The 20,911-nt window shown below is 44.3% G+C and overlaps 2 protein-coding genes across 2 annotated transcripts in view; both read left to right on the forward strand.

Moving 5' to 3' along the window:
* Window positions 1-1,704: 1,704 nt before the first annotated feature.
* The window catches only part of LOC308150117 (voltage-dependent calcium channel gamma-3 subunit-like), a gene marked incomplete at both ends in the record, with an annotated part of 19,687 nt that continues 480 nt past the window's right edge, over window positions 1,705-20,911 (forward strand). The window contains 4 exons of the mRNA XM_080522982.1: window positions 1,705-1,915; window positions 18,124-18,207; window positions 18,568-18,708; window positions 20,778-20,911. The exon at window positions 20,778-20,911 is cut by the window's right edge and continues 480 nt beyond it. Coding sequence (XP_080379108.1) covers window positions 1,705-1,915; window positions 18,124-18,207; window positions 18,568-18,708; window positions 20,778-20,911 — 570 coding nt within the window. The remainder of the gene's footprint in view (window positions 1,916-18,123; window positions 18,208-18,567; window positions 18,709-20,777) is intronic.
* LOC308151725 (pre-mRNA-processing factor 40 homolog A-like) lies at window positions 2,285-18,026 on the forward strand (the record flags this gene model as incomplete). Its single annotated transcript, XM_080524638.1, has 4 exons — window positions 2,285-2,291; window positions 12,233-13,011; window positions 13,045-13,312; window positions 17,962-18,026. The coding sequence occupies 4 exons, from the start codon at window positions 2,285-2,287 to the stop codon at window positions 18,024-18,026; spliced, it is 1,119 nt and encodes a 372-aa protein (XP_080380764.1).

The raw sequence follows: 20,911 nt of genomic DNA on the forward strand, positions 1-20,911 counted from the left end.
GAATAAGCATGTTTGAAAAATATTCAGTTTATTGATGGGTAATAATGAATATTTCCTAAATAGAGGTGCAGATGGTTCGAATCTGTTAGAGTGAGAGATCATCCTTAGGAACCTCTTCTGGATAACAAGTAATTTGTTGAGGTATGAAGGATAAGTAGCAGCCCAGACTATATTACAGTAGTTGATGTAAGGAAATAAGAAGCTATAGTACAAGGTTAAGTGAGCAGAGGAGTGGATCAGGGGGCAGACCCTTCTCATTATACCAAGCATCTTCATGGATGTCTTGCACACCTGATCGATGTGATTATTCCAGTTTAAACCTTCGTCAACAATGACACCTAGGAATTTATGTTGAACTTGAATAATGCGTGCGTGCATTTGTGTGTGTGCGTGCGTCAGTCATCCAAACACACACACACACACACTCGCAGACTATTACATGTACATTATTGATGATTTCATTTATACCTCAAATAAAGGAGCGCGCGACTCTGACTGTCAACAATCAACGAGTCTCATGCGCCCGACGGTTTCTCGTGAAAACCATCAGCTCGCGATGAACCGGTCGATAGAATACTAATAATGATATAAATATTTCAGCCGTTTAAATTAGTTCACTTTAGAAATGAGTGATGGAGAGAAGTGAGGAAGACAGAGAGAGAGAGGAGCAAAGGAGCGTCTCGTGTCCCTCTCATTGGTTTATTGGCCGCTGTCCGTGGTGCTGAAATCTCCGGTGCTGAAGTTGCGGTCTCTGGGGAGTGGATGGCCTAGAATAGAGCAGACGGTTTCTCTCTCACAAGTTTCTCTGACGGGAGCCTTTCAACCCACTTTCAACCCAGAAAGATGGCCTCAGCCTCCCCAAAAGCCTCCCTGCCTTCGTGTTGAAAGGCAGTTCGATACGACTATAGACTCGCAGGGTGTGTGTAGAGGAGAGGGTGGCTGCGTGGCCCGCCTAGTGAACTGGCTATCGATTAATGAGATCAGTTACAGTAGAGCCGTGGTGCCATCCGGACAGACTGGACTCGTAAACTGAGCGACTTTTAACTGGCGCTTTGACTTCTACACACACGCATACACACACACACACACACACACACACACACACACACACACACACACACACAGCACCGACAGGGCGGGTGTGGGCCCCGCGTAGCAGCTGTCATTCGCCGACTGCCTTTGGCGAGGCATCGTCCAACGGGGATAGGAGTGAGACCGGGGACGGTAGTGGGACGGTAGTGGCTCGGCTGGGACCGTTTTTCCAACAATTGTTTCGACTTTTGTCCTAGCATCCATATTCATGTTGTTACTTTTTACATTCTGTGGGATAATTCCATCCATTCGTTAATGACTTGAACAAGTGTTCACCGAAATATAGGCTATAGGCTACCGTCTGCCGGTTGCGTGGAAGGAATGGAGGGGTCTCGAGGGACTGGACCCCGTACCCCGGTGAGTAGGCTACGTGAGTGAGTGCGGCAGCAGCAGCCGGGAGTGGATGTCTCTGCGCGCTCGAAGGAGTCCTGGAACTGTACACGGCGGCGTGGCTGAGCGCCCCAGATTTGACGCAGAAAGAGGCTGGTTCAGAATTATTTAACCCGCGCGGAGGAGCGTTCAACCGGCGAGTGGACCCTCACGTGGGACGGGAGAGCAGTGAGTTTTCTATCCCCGGGGGTCTAATTAAGCGGCACGTGGGAGAAAGTGGAGATGAAGTTGTGCAACAGGGGCATGATGATGCTCATGACTACCGCGGGTGCGTTCTGCGCGTTCAGCCTCATGACCATCGCGGTGGGAACGGACTACTGGCTGTACTCGCGCGGGGTCTGCCGATCCAAGTACGGGAACGACAACGAGACCATCCGGAAGAACGAAGAGGTGTTGACTCACTCCGGTCTGTGGCGCACCTGCTGCACAGAAGGTAAGGTTTAATAGGTGAAGTGTGTTCACCGAAAGCCAGCTGTGAGATAAGGTTACTTGTACCCTAACCCTAACCAAATGTTTTCCAGGCAAGCTGTTCAGCTAATCATAAAATGTGATTAAGTGCTTTAGCACGTAACGTTACAACATCAACAACTCACACTGATTGGGTTTCGTGGATTAGATGACAGATACGGTGTGCAAACTTGGTCATTGATGGGATCTGAACGTGTCTGATAGGCCTTAATTGCCCCTTCACAACAAGTTGACTGTTGACATGTAAAGTGGGCGGTAGCATAAGCGTGTGACCTCTCGCTTTTTCTCATTTTCACTCTCTCTCTCTCGTCTGATGACCTATCAAACTGGTATAATGGAGGGTAATGGAGCGTGCACCATGAAAGAACATCAATGTCCCAACTGTGTGTGTGTGTGTGTGTGTGTGTGTGTGTGTGTGTGTGCATATATATATATATATATATTACATATATTTCAATGTATATTTCTAACCCTAACCCTCGCATACGCAAGTGTGTGTATGTGTATATATATACACTATATGAACCAAAATATGTGGGCCCAATTATCGTCTGTTTTCATGGTTTGGGCTAGGCCCCTTAGCTCCAGTGAAGGGAAGTCTTAATGCTACAGCATACAATGCGATTCTGGAGAATTGTATGCTTTCAACTTTGTGGCAACAGTTTGGGGAAGGCCCTTTCCAGTTTCAGCATGACAATGCCCCCATACACAAAGCGAGGTCCATAATGACATGGTTTGCCAAGTTTGGTCTGAGAGAACTTGACCGGCCTGCACACAGAGCTCTGACCTCAACCCCATTGAACACCTTCAGGATGAATTGGAACGCCAACTGCGAGCCAGTCCTTCTCACCCAACATCAGTGGCCGACCTCATTAATGCTCTTGCGGCTGAATGGGAGCAAATCCCCGCAACCATATTCTAAAATCTAGTAGAAAGTCTTCCCAGAAGAGTGGAAGCTGTTATAGCAGCAAAGGTGGGACCAACTCCATATGAATGCCCGTGGTTTTGGAATAAGAAGTTCAACAAGCACATTATGGGTGTGATGTTCGGGTGCCCCAATACTTTGTCCATATAGTGTACAAACACTCACCGGCTACTTCATTAGGCACACCTTGAGAGTACCGGGTTGGACCCCCTCTTTTGCCTTCAGAACTGCCTTAATTCTTTGTGGCATAGATTCAACAAGGTGCTGGAAACATTCCTCAGAGATTTTGGTCCATATTGACATTATAGCATCAAGCAGTTGCTGAAGATTTGTGCCAAGAAAATATCTCCCCTCGCCATTACACCACCACCACTATTTTCAAACTTTTGAACTTCAGCAGATTGTCTTGACCATGTCTACATACCTAAATGCATTGAGTTGCTGCCACGTGATTGACGGATTAGATACTTGCATTAACGAGCAGTTGAAAAGGTGTACCTAATGAAGTGGCCGGTGGGTGTATATAAACATACACACATGCGTGTGCGAGGAGATAAAGCCAGGCCAGTGTTGATATGATTTGTTCATATTAATTCATATAATTCTAAAATGTCACTCAAGTGTTAAACATGTTGTATATACTATATAGGCACAACAATACACATGTTGTATATACTATATAGACACAACAATACACATGTTGTATATACTATATAGGCACAACAATACACATGTTGTATATACTATATAGACACAACAATACACATGTTGTATATACTATATAGACACAACAATACACATGTTGTACATACTATATAGGCACAACAATAAACATGTATATATACTATATAGGCACAACAATAAACATGTTGTATATACTATATAGACACAACAATAAACATGTTGTATATACTATATAGACACAACAATAAACATGTTGTATATACTATATAGACACAACAATAAACATGTATATACTATATAGGCACAACAATAAACATGTTGTATATACTATATAGACACAACAATAAACATGTTGTATATACTATATAGACACAACAATAAACAGGTATATACTATATAGACACAACAATAAACATGTATATACTATATAGACACAACAATAAACATGTTGTATATACTATATAGGCACAACAATAAACATGTTGTATATACTATATAGACACAACAATAAACATGTATATACTATATAGACACAACAATAAACATGTATATACTATATAGACACAACAATAAACATGTTGTATATACTATATAGACACAACAATAAACATGTATATACTATATAGACACAACAATAAACATGTATATACTATATAGACACAACAATAAACATGTTGTATATACTATATAGACACAACAATAAACATGTTGTATATACTATATAGACACAACAATAAACATGTATATACTATATAGACACAACAATAAACATGTATATACTATATAGACACAACAATAAACATGTTGTATATACTATATAGGCACAACAATAAACATGTTGTATATACTATATAGGCACAACAATAAACATGTTGTATATACTATATAGACACAACAATAAACATGTATATATACTATATAGGCACAACAATAAACATGTTGTATATACTATATAGACACAACAATAAACATGTTGTATATACAGTACTATATAGGCACAACAATAAACATGTTGTATATACTATATAGACACAACAATAAACATGTATATATACTATATAGGCACAACAATAAACATGTTGTATATACTATATAGACACAACAATAAACATGTATATACTATATAGGCACAACAATAAACATGTTGTATATACTATATAGACACAACAATAAACATGTATATACTATATAGACACAACAATAAACATGTATATACTATATAGACACAACAATAAACATGTTGTATATACTATATAGACACAACAATAAACATGTATATACTATATAGACACAACAATAAACATGTATATACTATATAGACACAACAATAAACATGTTGTATATACTATATAGACACAACAATAAACCTGTTGTATATACTATATAGGCACAACAATAAACATGTTGTATATACTATATAGACACAACAATAAACATGTATATACTATATAGACACAACAATAAACATGTTGTATATACTATATAGACACAACAATAAACATGTTGTATATACTATATAGGCACAACAATAAACATGTATATACTATATAGACACAACAATAAACATGTATATACTATATAGACACAACAATAAACATGTTGTATATACTATATGAATGAATGAATGAATGAATGAATGAATGAATAGTTTAATGACCACACGACCTAGGTCGGTGGAATTTGTTTTCGGTACAGCTCAAAAAGCAGTGTCAAAAAAACATACACACATTTTACATGACTATTACATGGACATGAAACACACATAACCACAAGACAAGACAAAACATATTTACAATTTACAATTTATACAGTGCAGTGAGTCAGGTATTGAGAGTCCTTATGGCAGAGGGGAAAAAACTGTTTTTGAACCGGGATGTTTTGGTGGCCAGGGATCGGTAGCGCCGTCCAGAGGGCAACAGTTGGAACAGGTGGTGAGCAGGGTGGGAGGGGTCAGAGATAATTTTGTGTGCTCTATTTATGGTGTGTTTGAGATACAGTGATTCAACTGATGGGAGAGGGGTGCCGATGATCTTGGATGATTTCTTTACTATTTGCTGTAGTTTCCTTTTTGATTTGCTGTCCGAGCTGCCGTACCAAACTGTGATGGATGAGGTGAGTATGCTCTCAATGATGGCGGTGTAGAACTGAAGGAGGAGTTTTTGTTTTACTTTGAATTTCTTGAGCTGTCTAAGAAAGAATAGTCGTTGGTGGGCTTTTTTGGTGATGAAGTCTGTGTTGGTGTTCCATTTGAGGGAGTTGCTGATGTGAGTGCCAAGGAATTTGAAGGAGTCCGTTATGGTTATGGGTTCTCCAAGGATATAGGCACAACAATAAACATGTTGTATATACTATATAGGCACAACAATAAACATGTTGTATATACTATATAGGCACAACAATAAACATGTTGTATATACTATATAGGCACAACAATAAACATGTTGTATATACTATATAGGCACAACAATACACATGTTGTATATACTATATAGACACAACAATAAACATGTATATACTATATAGGCACAACAATAAACATGTTGTATATACTATATAGGCACAACAATACACATGTTGTATATACTATATAGACACAACAATAAACATGTATATACTATATAGGCACAACAATAAACATGTTGTATATACTATATAGGCACAACAATACACATGTTGTATATACTATATAGACACAACAATAAACATGTATATACTATATAGGCACAACAATAAACCTGTTGTATATACTATATAGACACAACAATAAACATGTTGTATATACTATATAGGCACAACAATAAACATGTATATACTTGTTGTGAAGGCCCACAGTTTAGGGCCAGTTTAGTTCCCCCAAATCAGCCCTATTTGCCCCAGTTATTTCCTTTGTTATTTTCTATACTATCCATATACGTTTCGTGAAGTGTATGTATTATTATTGTAATGTTTATGTATATGTTTGATGACGTGGTATATCCGGGGTGTGTCCGTGACCCGGATGCTAGGTTCGGTGGTGTATATATAAGAGACGGAAGTGGTCTGTGAGTCAGAGTGTGTGATGAGAATCAGAACGAGAGAGACCAAACGAGAGAGAGTAACGAGAAGTCAATCTAAGATGGCGGATTCAGTAACACGCACACCGTGCAGAAGCTGAAGACGCCAGGAAAGTGATTATCGAGTTCAGAGCTGTATAGCCCGTTTAGTTGTGTCCCCGTTAGACAGCCTTGCCAGCAGCCGGCTGTTAAACGTTGGACCAAGCGAGACGCCAAACTGGACAGAATCGTCGCCTCCACGAGCGGACTGCGACCGAACGCTGACTCCATCGGAGCTTCGACGTGGATCACCCGGACCTGAGCCCTTCACCCCTCGGCGCGGACTACGAAGAAGGCCCTTTCCCTCCGCGTTGCTACGTCACCCCCCCCCTTTTGTCTGCTACCTTCCTCGACGCACATGCCATCCAACCAGGCCTCAACGCGCACCACAGCCCGGGACTATAAGCCTGTTCAGGCCAGAGACTATGAGTGAGTGATTGAGTGTGTGTGTGGCCGGCGGGGAGGGAATGTATATATCTGGGGATGTATACATCGGTTATGTAAATAAATGTGTTGTTCATATGTGATACCGTTACCGTGTGTTAGTTGTTTGTATGCTAATTCCAAGGCTAATGCTAATGCTAATTCCAAGGCTAATGCTAATGCTAATTCCAAGGCTAATGCTAATGCTAATTCCATGCTAATGCTAACGATAGTAACTGCTAGTCTAACGGTTTGCTGGCGCCCCCTGCCTGTATCCTCCTACACTGCCTATTTAGCTTAGAGTTAGTTAGATAACCAGCCCCTTCCTAAATTATACAGTCCTTTCAGCTACTCCCTGGTTACAATTGGTCCTTCGAGCCGGATAGGTAGTGTAGTGATAGCATGGCTGAGCGCAGCCAACCAGACCAGACAGTTACCCCCCCTTCTCCGCCCCCTGAGCCAGAGCCACGACCACAGAGAGTCCCGCGGTTGCCTCCGAGGTTACAGGAGTATGAGCTTGAGCTCGAAAGCTCACTGAGTGGTAGCGAGGAGCGCACTCCACGGGATACAGTGGTCGGAGAGGCCGAGGTGTCCGCCGGCGCGCGGGTGGCTAGCACTGAGACAGCCCTCAAAGAGCACCAGCCTGAGGATGAGATGGCAGAACCGCAGGGTTTTGCCGTGGAAACGGAAGAGCAGGAAGGAGAGGCCCGGTCCGACAGCGCCTGCGGGCGGAAGAGGGAGGGCCTCAGCCTTAACGATCTGCCTCCCAGTACGGCGCGCTCGAGACCTAGCTCCTGCCGTTCAGTGGCTTCCTCCCGGTCCAGGGTTTCTGTGGGCAGTTCTGCCTCTGGGGCGGATAGCCTGCACTCCAGAGGGAGTAGTGCCGCGCTGTCAGAATGTATGCGCCAACAGGCCGAGATGGCGTTAGAGCGGGAGCGCCAACAGGCCGAGATGGCGTTAGAGCGGGAACGACTCCAGTTCGAGCGTGAACGCCTCCAGCGCCAGGAGGCGCTAGAACGTGAACGCCTCCAGATGAACGGAGCGGAACGTGCGGCGGAGAGACAGCGCCAGGAGGCGTTAGAGAGGGAACGCATCCAGTACGAGCGTGAACGCTTCCAGATGAACGGAGCGGAACGCGCGGCGGAGAGACAGCGCCAGGAGGCGCTAGAACGTGAACGCTTCCAGATGGAGCGCGACCGCCTCCAGATGGAGAGAGAGCAACTGCACGCGGAGAAGATGGAGGAAGTGATGCAGACCATGCGCGACGTGTGCATCAGCAGAGCTCCGTCGGCCCGTAGCTCCAGAGCATCATCCACACGGCCCTCTCGAGTGCCATCTCCTGAACCCCCCGCCGATGGCTCCATGACCCCCGCCATGACTGTCCAACTACAGGCCCAGCTGACCACCTGGAAGGAAGAGGACCAGGGACCCGACCGCTACGCGGCCCAGAGGGAGCCAGCGTCGCTGCCCGGGAGGGGAGCCATCCCCCAAGAGCGTAGCACACCCCTAGGTCCTCCAGTGCACCAAAATGTATGCAGGCCGGACACCCAGACCGTCACTCCAGCCCCGATCATCCACTACAGCAGGGGTCGGCAATAGGCGGCCCGCGGGCCATTGCTGGCCCATCACCAATAATATTTGGCCCAGCAGAATATTTTGAGAATCCACTTTTTTTTTTTTTTTTTTTTTTTTTTACAATATCGGACCGACAGTCCCACATATAGCGCCTATAATGTCCGAATAGAGAATCTACCTCCACCTGAATAATGCTTATTGTACTTTTATCCATGTTGAGAGTGAATGACACAGGGACAGACAATCAGGCAGCGGGGTGCACCGAAGCGCACTGACGCTGAACCCCTCATAGTGAATCATAAGTAGGTGGACAACGTGTAGTGCTGAAATAGCCGTGTGTGGTTTGAAAAAAATAACACCAGCTCAGTAAATAATTCAAACGTAATGTTTACGTATATGTGACTGCAACACACATATGAACAGTAACAAAGCAAATTCAGTTTAATATTCTGAAAAACATTGACAACAAAATCGGTGAAAAAAAGAAAAGAAAGAAAAGTAATCCGCTTATGCGAGGGGTGGTGGTGCATAGGCCTATGCTCCTGAAACGACAGAGCAAACACGCTATTAGGGATAATAATTACAATGAGCCATTCATTCAAAATATAAAAAATACAATTAGGTTATTAAATACAATAACGACAGGCTTGGTACTCACTTAATGTGAAAAGTGGCATCTCCCATCGGTCAGTATTTGCTTGATATCTGGTTATATGGACGTCACTTTAATCCGCAGGCAGTTCTCAAGTTTTTTTTTGCATCAATCGATTCCTCTCGTGCGTCTTTATCACATTCATTGAGGAAAAGGACGACTCGCATGTATAGAAAGGGAACATTGTGAGCACGGAAGATGTGAGTCTCACAACGGCTTTGCGTTGATGAAACCAGGTAGGATGAACATTATAGTTCGCTGTCCATTCCTCTTTAAATGCCCTGTTTTCACCGTCAACTTTCCTCTTTACACCTTTGGAGAGTGACATGATGTTTCTCTTGCTAGTTAGCAGGTTAAATGTTTAGCTAACTTCACCCGGCAGGCAAACAACCAATCCAATAATAATGTGACCTTGTCTGGGAGGAGGGGGGAATCATTCAGAATGAAAGTATGTTAAATAATTATTAGAATAAGCTAGGCTGCGCTACATCGTCAGTCCACACATTTATTATTCAAAACTATGGAAAAGGGTGAAACTACGTTTCAACGTTGTTGAGAATCACAACACAAACTTGCTAGTCAAGCCAAAATACTGCAACGTAATGGATTGGACTGCTACCTAGTTAGCTACAACACTACTTTACATTGTTACCTAGTTAACTACAACACTACTTTACATTGTTACCTAGTTAACTACAACACTACTTTACATTGTTACCTAGTTAACTACAACACTACTTTACATTGTTACCTAGTTAACTACAACACTACTTTACATTGTTACCTAGTTAACTACAACACTACTTTACATTGTTACCTAGTTAACTAGAACACTACTTTACATTGTTACCTAGTTAACTAGAACACTACTTTACATTGTTACCTAGTTAACTACAACACTACTTTACATTGTTACCTAGTTAACTACAACACTACATTGTTATCTAGTTAACTAGAACACTACTTTACATTGTTACCTAGTTAACTACAACACTACTTTACATTGTTAGCAGGCTCACAAAACAAGCTGTGTTAGTTGACTAGCGATGTGTACATTTTTCGAAAGAAAAGTCAAAGCATTAGAACGTGTCACATTTTTTAACAATCAATTACTTATGAATGAATGAATGAATGAATGAATGGAATGAATGAATGGTCTTTATTGTCATTGCTACAGTACAGGTACCAAACAACGACATTTAGGAGGGGTGGCTCCCCTGGTGTTAGAAAAAAAAAAAAAAAAAATAGAAAAAAAAAAACGTTCGGGCCCGCCATCTAGTGGCTCAAAAAAAAATTGGCCCGAGGCCAAACCTAATTGCCGACCCCTGCACTACAGGATGTTTCCCCAGGTGGAGGGACCCAAGTTCCCCTTCTTCAAGGACGAGGACAGGAGCCAGTATGTGGAGCTACGCATCTGCCTAGACACGCTCTTGGACGACTCCTGCTCAGAGTCCTACAAATATGCGATTCTCCTTCAGCATGTGAGGAACCCCAGAGCCCACAACATGGTTCTGGCCCATGCCTCCGCACCGACACCTTACACCAGAGCGCTCGCCGACTTGGATGCCCGCTACGGTCGTCCCTGGAACCACGCCCTTGCTGAACTGCAAGCCCTCGAACAGCAGGCCCCCATCAAGGATGACCGGGCGCTGGATGACTTCGCGCTCCGCGTGCACACCTTGGTTGGAATGCTGAAGACGCAGGGCCCAGCTGGCGCCAGCGAGATCAACAGCACCTCCAACGTAGAGCGGCTGCTCCGCAAGATCCCACGCTTCCGGCAGGAGAGGTTCCGGCGACAGCAGCGCGTTCGTAACCCCGGGAAGTTGGGTCTGAGCATGGCTGCCTTCGCGGAGTTCCTACTGGAGGAAGTGCATGACACCAACGTAGACGCCATGGGTTACGCTGAGCCGAAGAAGGAGAGGGAGAAGGGAGACCGCTGGGACGGGCCGAGCTCGAACAGAGGACGCCCAGTAGGAGTGCTGCACACGGAGGAGGAGCCTCGGAGAGAGAGGAAAGCCCGACCTGAGGGAAAGGATTCCTCTCAACCCCCTCAAAAGGGACGGAGAGGTCCACCGCCATGTCCGTACTGCACCAGCGAGCACTGGTTCAATGAGTGCAGTGACTTCAACAACCTGAGTACCGAGGCCAAGCAGAGGTGGCTCGAGGAGAACAAGAGGTGCTGGAACTGTGGGCGCGACCATCTGGCTAAGAACTGCACCTTGAGGAGAAAGTGCAACCGCTGTGAGGAGGTCCACCTCAACATCCTACACGAGGTCTCCCTCGCCAGGTCCACGGAGGGCACCAGAAGCCTTAGGTCCGGTAGCGCACCGGAAGAGGCAACACCTGTCTACTACCTAGACCCAGCCCGGAGCAGCGGCTCCAAGGTCCTACTGAAGGTGGTGAAGGTCCGACTTCACCACAACAACGCTGTGTACGACACGTACGCCGTTCTAGACGACGGGTCGGAACGGACCATCCTTCTCCAGGGGGCAGTGCGCCAGTTGGGGCTCCAAGGGACTGCGGAGAAGCTGACTCTGCGCACGATACGTCGCGACCTTAAAGAGGTCACCGGGGCGAGAATCAACTTCTCTATCTCCCCGGCGGGGCGGCCGTCGGACAGATATCGGCTTCGGAATGTCTTCACCGCAGACCAGCTAGCGCTCTCCCGCTACGACTACCCCCTGGAGAGATTACGCGCAAGATATCCCCACCTACGGCGAGTAGACCTACATCCGATAGAAGGAGCGGAGCCAACCCTTCTCATCGGCTCGGACAACGCTGAACTGATCGTGTCGCTCCGTCCTCCGCTGAGAGGACCACGAGGCTGCCCGATGGCTGTTAAGACTGCGCTTGGGTGGGCCCTCCAAGGCGCTACCGAGGGGAGAGATAGAGACGGGAGAGCTACGTCATCCCTCCATGTCCGAACCGAAGAAGCAAACCAACCAACCGGACCGCCTGGAGTGGAATCTATTGCTGCCAGTGCACCTGGAACAGTTAGTACCACAAATGGTTCACCACAGGATGACCAACCAAAGAAGAAGCCTCTGTGGACAGAGCATAAGTCTCTGGATGGGAAGACCTACTTCTACAACACAGAGACTAAACAGTCCTCATGGGAGAAACCAGACGACCTGAAATCTCCTGCTGAGCAAATGTTGTCTAAGTGCCCGTGGAAGGAGTACAAGTCTGACACGGGAAAGCCTTACTACTACAACTCCCAGACTAAGGAGTCCCGGTGGACCAAGCCCAAAGAGCTGGAAGATCTGGAAGCGATGATCAAAGCGGAGGAGAATGGGACGGTAGAAGCTGCAGCTCCTGGCACCGCCCCCGTCCCCACTCTTCAGGTTGATCCTGCTGCTACCCTGGCGACCATGATGGACATGGAGGCCATGGCGGCAACAGCTGTTGCCGAGGAACACCTGCAGGTGGCCATGCACCCTCACGTGGCCGAGGTCAGCATTGACGCACCCGTCAACTCCGTCGAGTACACGTCAGCCATGGAAGTCTCAGCCAGTATTGTAGACGCCTCCAAGGAGGAAAGGCCGGAGTTGGCGAAGAAAACGTACAAGTGGAACCCAAAGGAGGAGGCCAAGCAGGCCTTCAAAGAGCTTCTGAAGGAGAATGGTGTTTCATCCAACGCGTCATGGGAGCAAGCCATGAGAATGATCATCAACGACCCACGCTACAGCGCCCTGCCCAAGCTGAGTGAGAAGAAGCAAGCGTTTAAGGCCTACAAGGCTAAGAAGGAGAAGGAACAAGCCAAGCAGCTCAGGAAGAGGAACTGGGAGGCGCTGAAGAACATTCTGGACAACATGGCCAACGTCACCTACCGCACCACCTGGTCCGAGGCCCAGCAGTACCTGCTGGACAACCCCACCTTCGCTGAGTACGAGGAGCTGCAGAACATGGACAAGGAAGACGCTCTGATCTGCTTCGAGGAGCACATCCGCGCCCTGGAGAAGGAGGAGAAGCAGAAGACTCTGCTGAGGGAGAGAGACAACTTGTCCGAAGGTGCCGTGGTACTGGTGATCGACCAGTCCCTTCCACGCGCCGCCTGGCAGACAGACGGATGGAAGGGTGCGGACGGCCATCGTGGACGTTGGTGGTCGCACTTACACCCGACCTGTGGCACGCCTGATTGAGCTCCCTCAAATTACGAAGGACACTATCACCTCCTACCTCACGCTGCTAGAGCAGCCTAGCCAGTGTGCCTTCCCTAGTTAACTGAAACCGAGGGTTTCATGGGGCGGCTGTTGTGAAGGCCCACAGTTTAGGGCCAGTTTAGTTCCCCCAAATCAGCCCTATTTGCCCCAGTTATTTCCTTTGTTATTTTCTATACTATCCATATACGTTTCGTGAAGTGTATGTATTATTATTGTAATGTTTATGTATATGTTTGATGACGTGGTATATCCGGGGTGTGTCCGTGACCCGGATGCTAGGTTCGGTGGTGTATATATAAGAGACGGAAGTGGTCTGTGAGTCAGAGTGTGTGATGAGAATCAGAACGAGAGAGACCAAACGAGAGAGAGTAACGAGAAGTCAATCTAAGATGGCGGATTCAGTAACACGCACACCGTGCAGAAGCTGAAGACGCCAGGAAAGTGATTATCGAGTTCAGAGCTGTATAGCCCGTTTAGTTGTGTCCCCGTTAGACAGCCTTGCCAGCAGCCGGCTGTTAAACGTTGGACCAAGCGAGACGCCAAACTGGACAGAATCGTCGCCTCCACGAGCGGACTGCGACCGAACGCTGACTCCATCGGAGCTTCGACGTGGATCACCCGGACCTGAGCCCTTCACCCCTCGGCGCGGACTACGAAGAAGGCCCTTTCCCTCCGCGTTGCTACGTCACCCCCCCCCTTTTGTCTGCTACCTTCCTCGACGCACATGCCATCCAACCAGGCCTCAACGCGCACCACAGCCCGGGACTATAAGCCTGTTCAGGCCAGAGACTATGAGTGAGTGATTGAGTGTGTGTGTGGCCGGCGGGGAGGGAATGTATATATCTGGGGATGTATACATCGGTTATGTAAATAAATGTGTTGTTCATATGTGATACCGTTACCGTGTGTTAGTTGTTTGTATGCTAATTCCAAGGCTAATGCTAATGCTAATTCCAAGGCTAATGCTAATGCTAATTCCAAGGCTAATGCTAATGCTAATTCCATGCTAATGCTAACGATAGTAACTGCTAGTCTAACGGTTTGCTGGCGCCCCCTGCCTGTATCCTCCTACACTGCCTATTTAGCTTAGAGTTAGTTAGATAACCAGCCCCTTCCTAAATTCTACAGTCCTTTTAGCTACTCCCTGGTTACATACTATATAGACACAACAATAAACATGTATATACTATATAGGCACAACAATAAACATGTTGTATATACTATATAGACACAACAATAAACATGTATATACTATATAGACACAACAATAAACATGTATATACTATATAGGCACAACAATAAACATGTTGTATATACTATATAGGCACAACAATAAACCTGTTGTATATACTATATAGACACAACAATAAACATGTTGTATATACTATATAGACACAACAATAAACATGTATATACTATATAGACACAACAATAAACATGTTGTATATACTATATAGGCACAACAATAAACATGTTATATATACTATATAGACACAACAATAAACATGTATATACTATATAGACACAACAATAAACATGTTGTATATACTATATAGGCACAACAATACACATGTTGTATATACTATATAGACACAACAATAAACATGTATATACTATATAGGCACAACAATAAACATGTTGTATATACTATATAGGCACAACAATAAACATGTTGTATATACTATATAGGCACAACAATAAACATGTTGTATATACTATATAGGCACAACAATACACATGTTGTATATACTATATAGACACAACAATAAACATGTATATACTATATAGGCACAACAATAAACATGTTGTATATACTATATAGGCACAACAATACACATGTTGTATATACTATATAGACACAACAATAAACATGTATATACTATATAGGCACAACAATAAACATGTTGTATATACTATATAGGCACAACAATACACATGTTGTATATACTATATAGACACAACAATAAACATGTATATACTATATAGGCACAACAATAAACATGTATATACTATATAGGCACAACAATAAACATGTTGTATAGACTATATAGACACAACAATACACATGTTGTATATACTATATAGACACAACAATAAACATGTTGTATATACTATATAGACACAACAATAAACATGTTGTATATACTATATAGGCACAACAATAAACATGTATATACTATATAGACACAACAATAAATATGTATATACTATATAGACACAACAATAAACATGTATATACTATATAGACACAACAATACACATGTTGTATATACTATATAGGCACAACAATAAACATGTTGTATATACTATATAGACACAACAATACACATGTTGTATATACTATATAGACACAACAATAAACATGTTGTATATACTATATAGACACAACAATAAACATGTTGTATATACTATATAGGCACAACAATAAACCTGTTGTATATACTATATAGGCACAACAATAAACATGTATATATACTATATAGACACAACAATAACATGTTGTATATACTATATAGGCACAACAATAACATGTTGTATATACTATATAGACACAACAATAAACATGTTATATATACCATATAGGCACAACAATAAACATGCCCTCATAAACTATTAAGGGTGGACATGCAGGCCTATAAAGAAGGATTGGTGCTAGGAGCCGATTCTGAACAGGCCCCGCGGTCGACTTCATCATCTCTTTGGTTTGACACACCGACAGGAAATATTCAACTAATGGGGTCAGAAGAGTGATGTGATGATGATTTCCATCTAACAGATTCCCAACGTATTGCCAAAAAAGACTCTAATCTGTTCTGAAAGCTGTGTACGACCAGCCACACGAACGAATAAAAGGCAAGTGTGCCTTAAGGGCAAGGAGGACAGGCTGGAGTTTTTTTCACCGCGGCCAAAAATAAACCATGTTTTTGGATTGATCAGTAAATCAGCATCCTGTTTTCCTTGTAAGGCCTCCCATTGAGAGAGTAGAAACGCTGTTAAGCTGCTAGCCGAATGGGATCTGGGCTGTTAACTGCATCAGGGCTGATGTGATGAAAGGGGTGTTAGCTTGGGCGCTAATCCAATCGTATAGAGTCATTAGTAGCTTTAGTAGTGTTAGCTAAAGGGGCTAATCACTTTTTCTCCCCCACTGGGCTTAATGGCCACACATGGACTCAGAATGCTAACCTGAATACTAGGAACGTTTCAAACAGAGATGTTGTTTTGACAAAAGCGGTCTTCGGATGTGCTTCCTGGTAGCAACGGACAGTAAATGTAGAATGCATCCAATGTTAAACCAGGGTTAAAACAGGTCAGTGATGCAGAATCGCTCTCATTGAGAGAATGTACATAATGCAATACCACAGGCTGTATTGACAGAATGCTGCTGCCTGAAGATATGAGGGCTAGTCATTTATCCCTGCTATTTATATTATAGCCTCTATCTCTCTCTCTCTTCCCCCCTCTCTCTCTCTGTCTCACTCTCTTCCCCTCACTCTCTCTCTCTCTTCCCCTCTCTCACTCTCTCGCTTCCCCCCTCTCTCTCTTCCCCTCTCTCTCTCTGTCTCACTCTCTTCCCCTCACTCTCTCCCTCTCTCTCTTCTCCCCCTCTCTCTCTCTGTCTCACTCTCTTCCCCTCACTCTCTCTCTCTCTCTTCCCCTCTCTCACTCTCTCTTCCCCCCTCTCTCTCTCCCTCACTCTCTTCCCCTCACTCTCTCTCTCTTCCCCTCTCTCTCTCTCCCTCTCTCTCCCCCTCTCTCTCTCCCTCTCTCTCTCTTCCTCTCTCTCTCTCTCCCTTCCTCTCTCTCTCCCTCTCTCTCTCTCTCTCTCTCTCTCCCATATCATCATCGCTGTAAGCTTCTATTTATGCTAGCAGCTTCTCCCTCTCTAGTATCCAAAAATGACCCGGTCAAAAGGATCAGTTTGTATTGAATTACTATCGTAACCATGGGGATACATAGTCACATGATCAATATGGGAAATCCATACAGCAGTGGGCAGAGCAATCGTAGTGATCGTCATGTGTTATTGCCTCGTGTGCCACATACCCTAACGTACAGATCGACCCACACACACCCACACACCAATCACACACGTGCCATACTCTACACAGCACTAACAGACACATTTGTCTAGCTCTGCCAAATTCCACACTCTCTGTCAAACACAGACACAGACATACACACACACACACACACACACATTTGCTTTATTTATGTCCACATAAATACAAAGTGCATTAAAGACATAAACACTATCAGTGTGCAATCAGGTCATTGGGAGACATTCATTTACGTTTGTGACTGTACAGCAACCATCGTACTCATACAATATTAACACAGAGGATGTTTCAAATGTGGGTTAACAGATCCAATAGCATTACTGTAAAACAGTATCTACTCTAAGGGTACAAAAAGCAACGCCGTCTCCATATTGAGCGGCTACCGATAATAGCAGATATGGAGCAATACCGTGCTAACTGTTTAGCCTTTCTCTTGGAGATGTGGGCCATCTGAAGGCCCCTAACCACCAGCTTGTGAACGTGACCCAGGCTGCCAAAAATTAAAACTAAAAGATGGCACTTGTAGCCTAGTTGTGAGATATTTCAGCAACTTGGACAGGAAGAAAACACACAATCCTCGGATTCTGTTTCGTCTTCTTAGGAACGTTTCGAGGTGTGTGTAAGGACATCGACCACTTCCCTGAGGACGCGCACTATGAACAAGACGCTTCAGAGTACTTATTGCGTGAGTATATAACACGCATACACACACACACACACACACACACACTCACTTCTAAAATCACAGAGGTTGTTGTGTTTGAGTGGCGTCATCATTAGCAGGTGATGATGTCATACGGCCCTGGGCGAAACACACAAAGTGTTGCAACAGCTGCTCTCATCGTTAATCAGCCACACACACACACACGCGCACACACAGACACACGCACACACACACACACACACACACGGAGAACATCTCTCTTTCTCCCTTTCTCTCTCTCTCTCTCTCTCTCCCTTTCTCTCTCTCTCTCTCCCTCTCTCTCCCTCTCTCTCCCTCTCTCTCTCTCTCTCCCCCTCTCTCTCTCCCCCTCTCCCCCTCCAGGAGCGGTGCGTGCGTCCAGCCTCTTCCCCATCCTCAGCGTGGGCCTGCTGTTCCTAGGAGGAGTGTGTGTAGCTGCCAGCGAGTTTTACAAGAGCAGACATAATGTCATCCTTAGCGCTGGCATCCTGTTCGTCTCTGCAGGTCAGAACAATCACTCAAACACACACTCAAAGTGTTGCAACAGCTGCTCTCATTGTTAATCAGCCACACACACACACACACACACACACACACACACACACACACACACACACACACTACAGTGCTGCTTGAAAGTAAGTCCATTTTTTAAATAGATTTTTTTGTTTTTTACCATGAAGTCTTTATTTAATCAGAAGCATTCTGACATAACAGGTTTGTATTTACCAATTCCATATGTTAGTTTAAAGGGAGTCATGTGTGTAGTAGGAAAACTAAATTATAAAGAAATGAGTGCAGGTGCAAAAATAAGTGAACCCCAAGTTGCCTTGGTTAAATCAAGTAGGTAAGTAGAATCAGGTGGGTAAATAATTGGGTACCAAATGAACCATTTAATTTAGTTTTCCTACTACATGCATGATTCCCTCTAAACCAACATATGGAATTGGTAAATACAAACATATTATGTCAGATAAAAAAGACTGTTTCTGATTAAATAAAGTTTTCATGGTAAAAACTAAGAAAATCTATGATTTCACAAGGGGTTCACATACTTTCAAGCATCACTGTATACACACACCAACCTACACAGGGTCCTACTTATTACCCCAAACAAACACAACAGGTACTCAAAAGTACCCCAAATAACCATAGTACCAAACTACCAAATGATCTGTTCAGGTTCACGTTTCAGTTTGGTATGTGATATGTTGGGTTCAGGATTCTAGATGATAGGGGTGAAAGAAATACATTGTGGCAAAAACATGTTTGTGCATTCAGTCAATTCAGGAAGTGAGATTTCAGTATAATTTCGAAAACTGAAAACGTTTTGACATGGAAAGGTTCCTATAGTTAGATTTTTATTTATTGCAGTTTCTTGCATCTATTAAAAAATAATAAACAAAGTACAAGCACACCCACGTGTGGAACATTGTCAAAACAAAAACAAAAAATGTATGTCAGCATGTATGTACAGTATACAGTGTGTGCACCCACTCAGGGTTGGGGTCAATTCAGTTTGAATTCACTAAATAAAGAAAGTATACTGAAACTGCAATTCAATATTTAAGAACAGAGCATATATTCTCAAATATTGTTCAATAACTGGACAATAGGAATTTTTTCATGTCAGTCTAATTTTGGAATTATATTTCACTTCCTGAATTATATCTCACTTCCTGAATTCACTGAATGATCGAACATTCCGCAGCATGTTTTTAGCCAGATCTGTTTCTGTCACACTCTGTTTTTATCATCTCTGCTATCGTTACATTATAGAATCCTGAACCCAACATATCACATATCACACACCAATCCCAAACGTGAAGCTGAACTGATCGTTTGGGTGGTTTTGTGTTGTACTGGCTGCCAGTTTGTGGTTCTTTTAGGTACTGCTTGTGGTTGTTTGGGGTAGTTTTTGGTACCGGTTTTGAGTTATTTTGGTACTTTTAGGCACTATTGGATATCTGTGTGTGGTTGTTAGGGGTACTTTTGGCTACTTTTGGTACTGTTTGTGGTTGTTTGAGGTAGTTTGGGGGTGATAAGTACGACCGCACACACACAGACGCATGCATGCACAGATATACTTGTTGAAATGATTTTGCCATTCAATTCAGTTGATACAATATTGGATCCAATCCTTCTCCTTGTCTCCTCCTCTCTCTCCCTCTCCCTCTTTCCCTCTCTCTCTCTCTCCCTCTCTCTCTCCCTCTCTCTCCCTCTCTCTCTCTCTCTCTCTCCCTCCCTTTCTCTCTCTCTCCCTCTCTCTCTCTCCCCCTCTCTCGCTCTCCCTCTCTCTCCCTCTCTCTCTCTCTCCCTCTCTTTCTCTCTCTCTCTCTTTCTCTCTCTCTCTTTCTCTCTCTCCCTCTCTCTCCCTCTCTCTCCCTCTCTCTCTCTCTCTCTCTCTCCCTCTCTCTCTCCCTCTCTCTCTCTCTCTCCCCTCCCCCTCTCTCTCTCTCTCTCTCTCTCTCTCTCTCTCTCTCTCTCTCTCTCTCTCTCTCTCTCTCTCTCTCTCTCTCTCTCTCTCTCTCTCTCTCTCTCTCTCTCTCTCTCTCCCTCCCTCTCTCTCCCAGGCCTCAGTAACATCATAGGCATCATCGTGTACATATCAGCCAACTCGGGGGACCCCAGCCAGAACGACAGTAAGAAGAGCTACGCCTACGGCTGGTCCTTCTACTTCGGCGCGCTGTCCTTCGTGCTGGCGGAG

This window comes from Nansenia antarctica (assembly GCF_963989245.1).
Source record: "Nansenia antarctica genome assembly, chromosome: 2".
NCBI lineage: Eukaryota > Metazoa > Chordata > Actinopteri > Argentiniformes > Microstomatidae > Nansenia > Nansenia antarctica.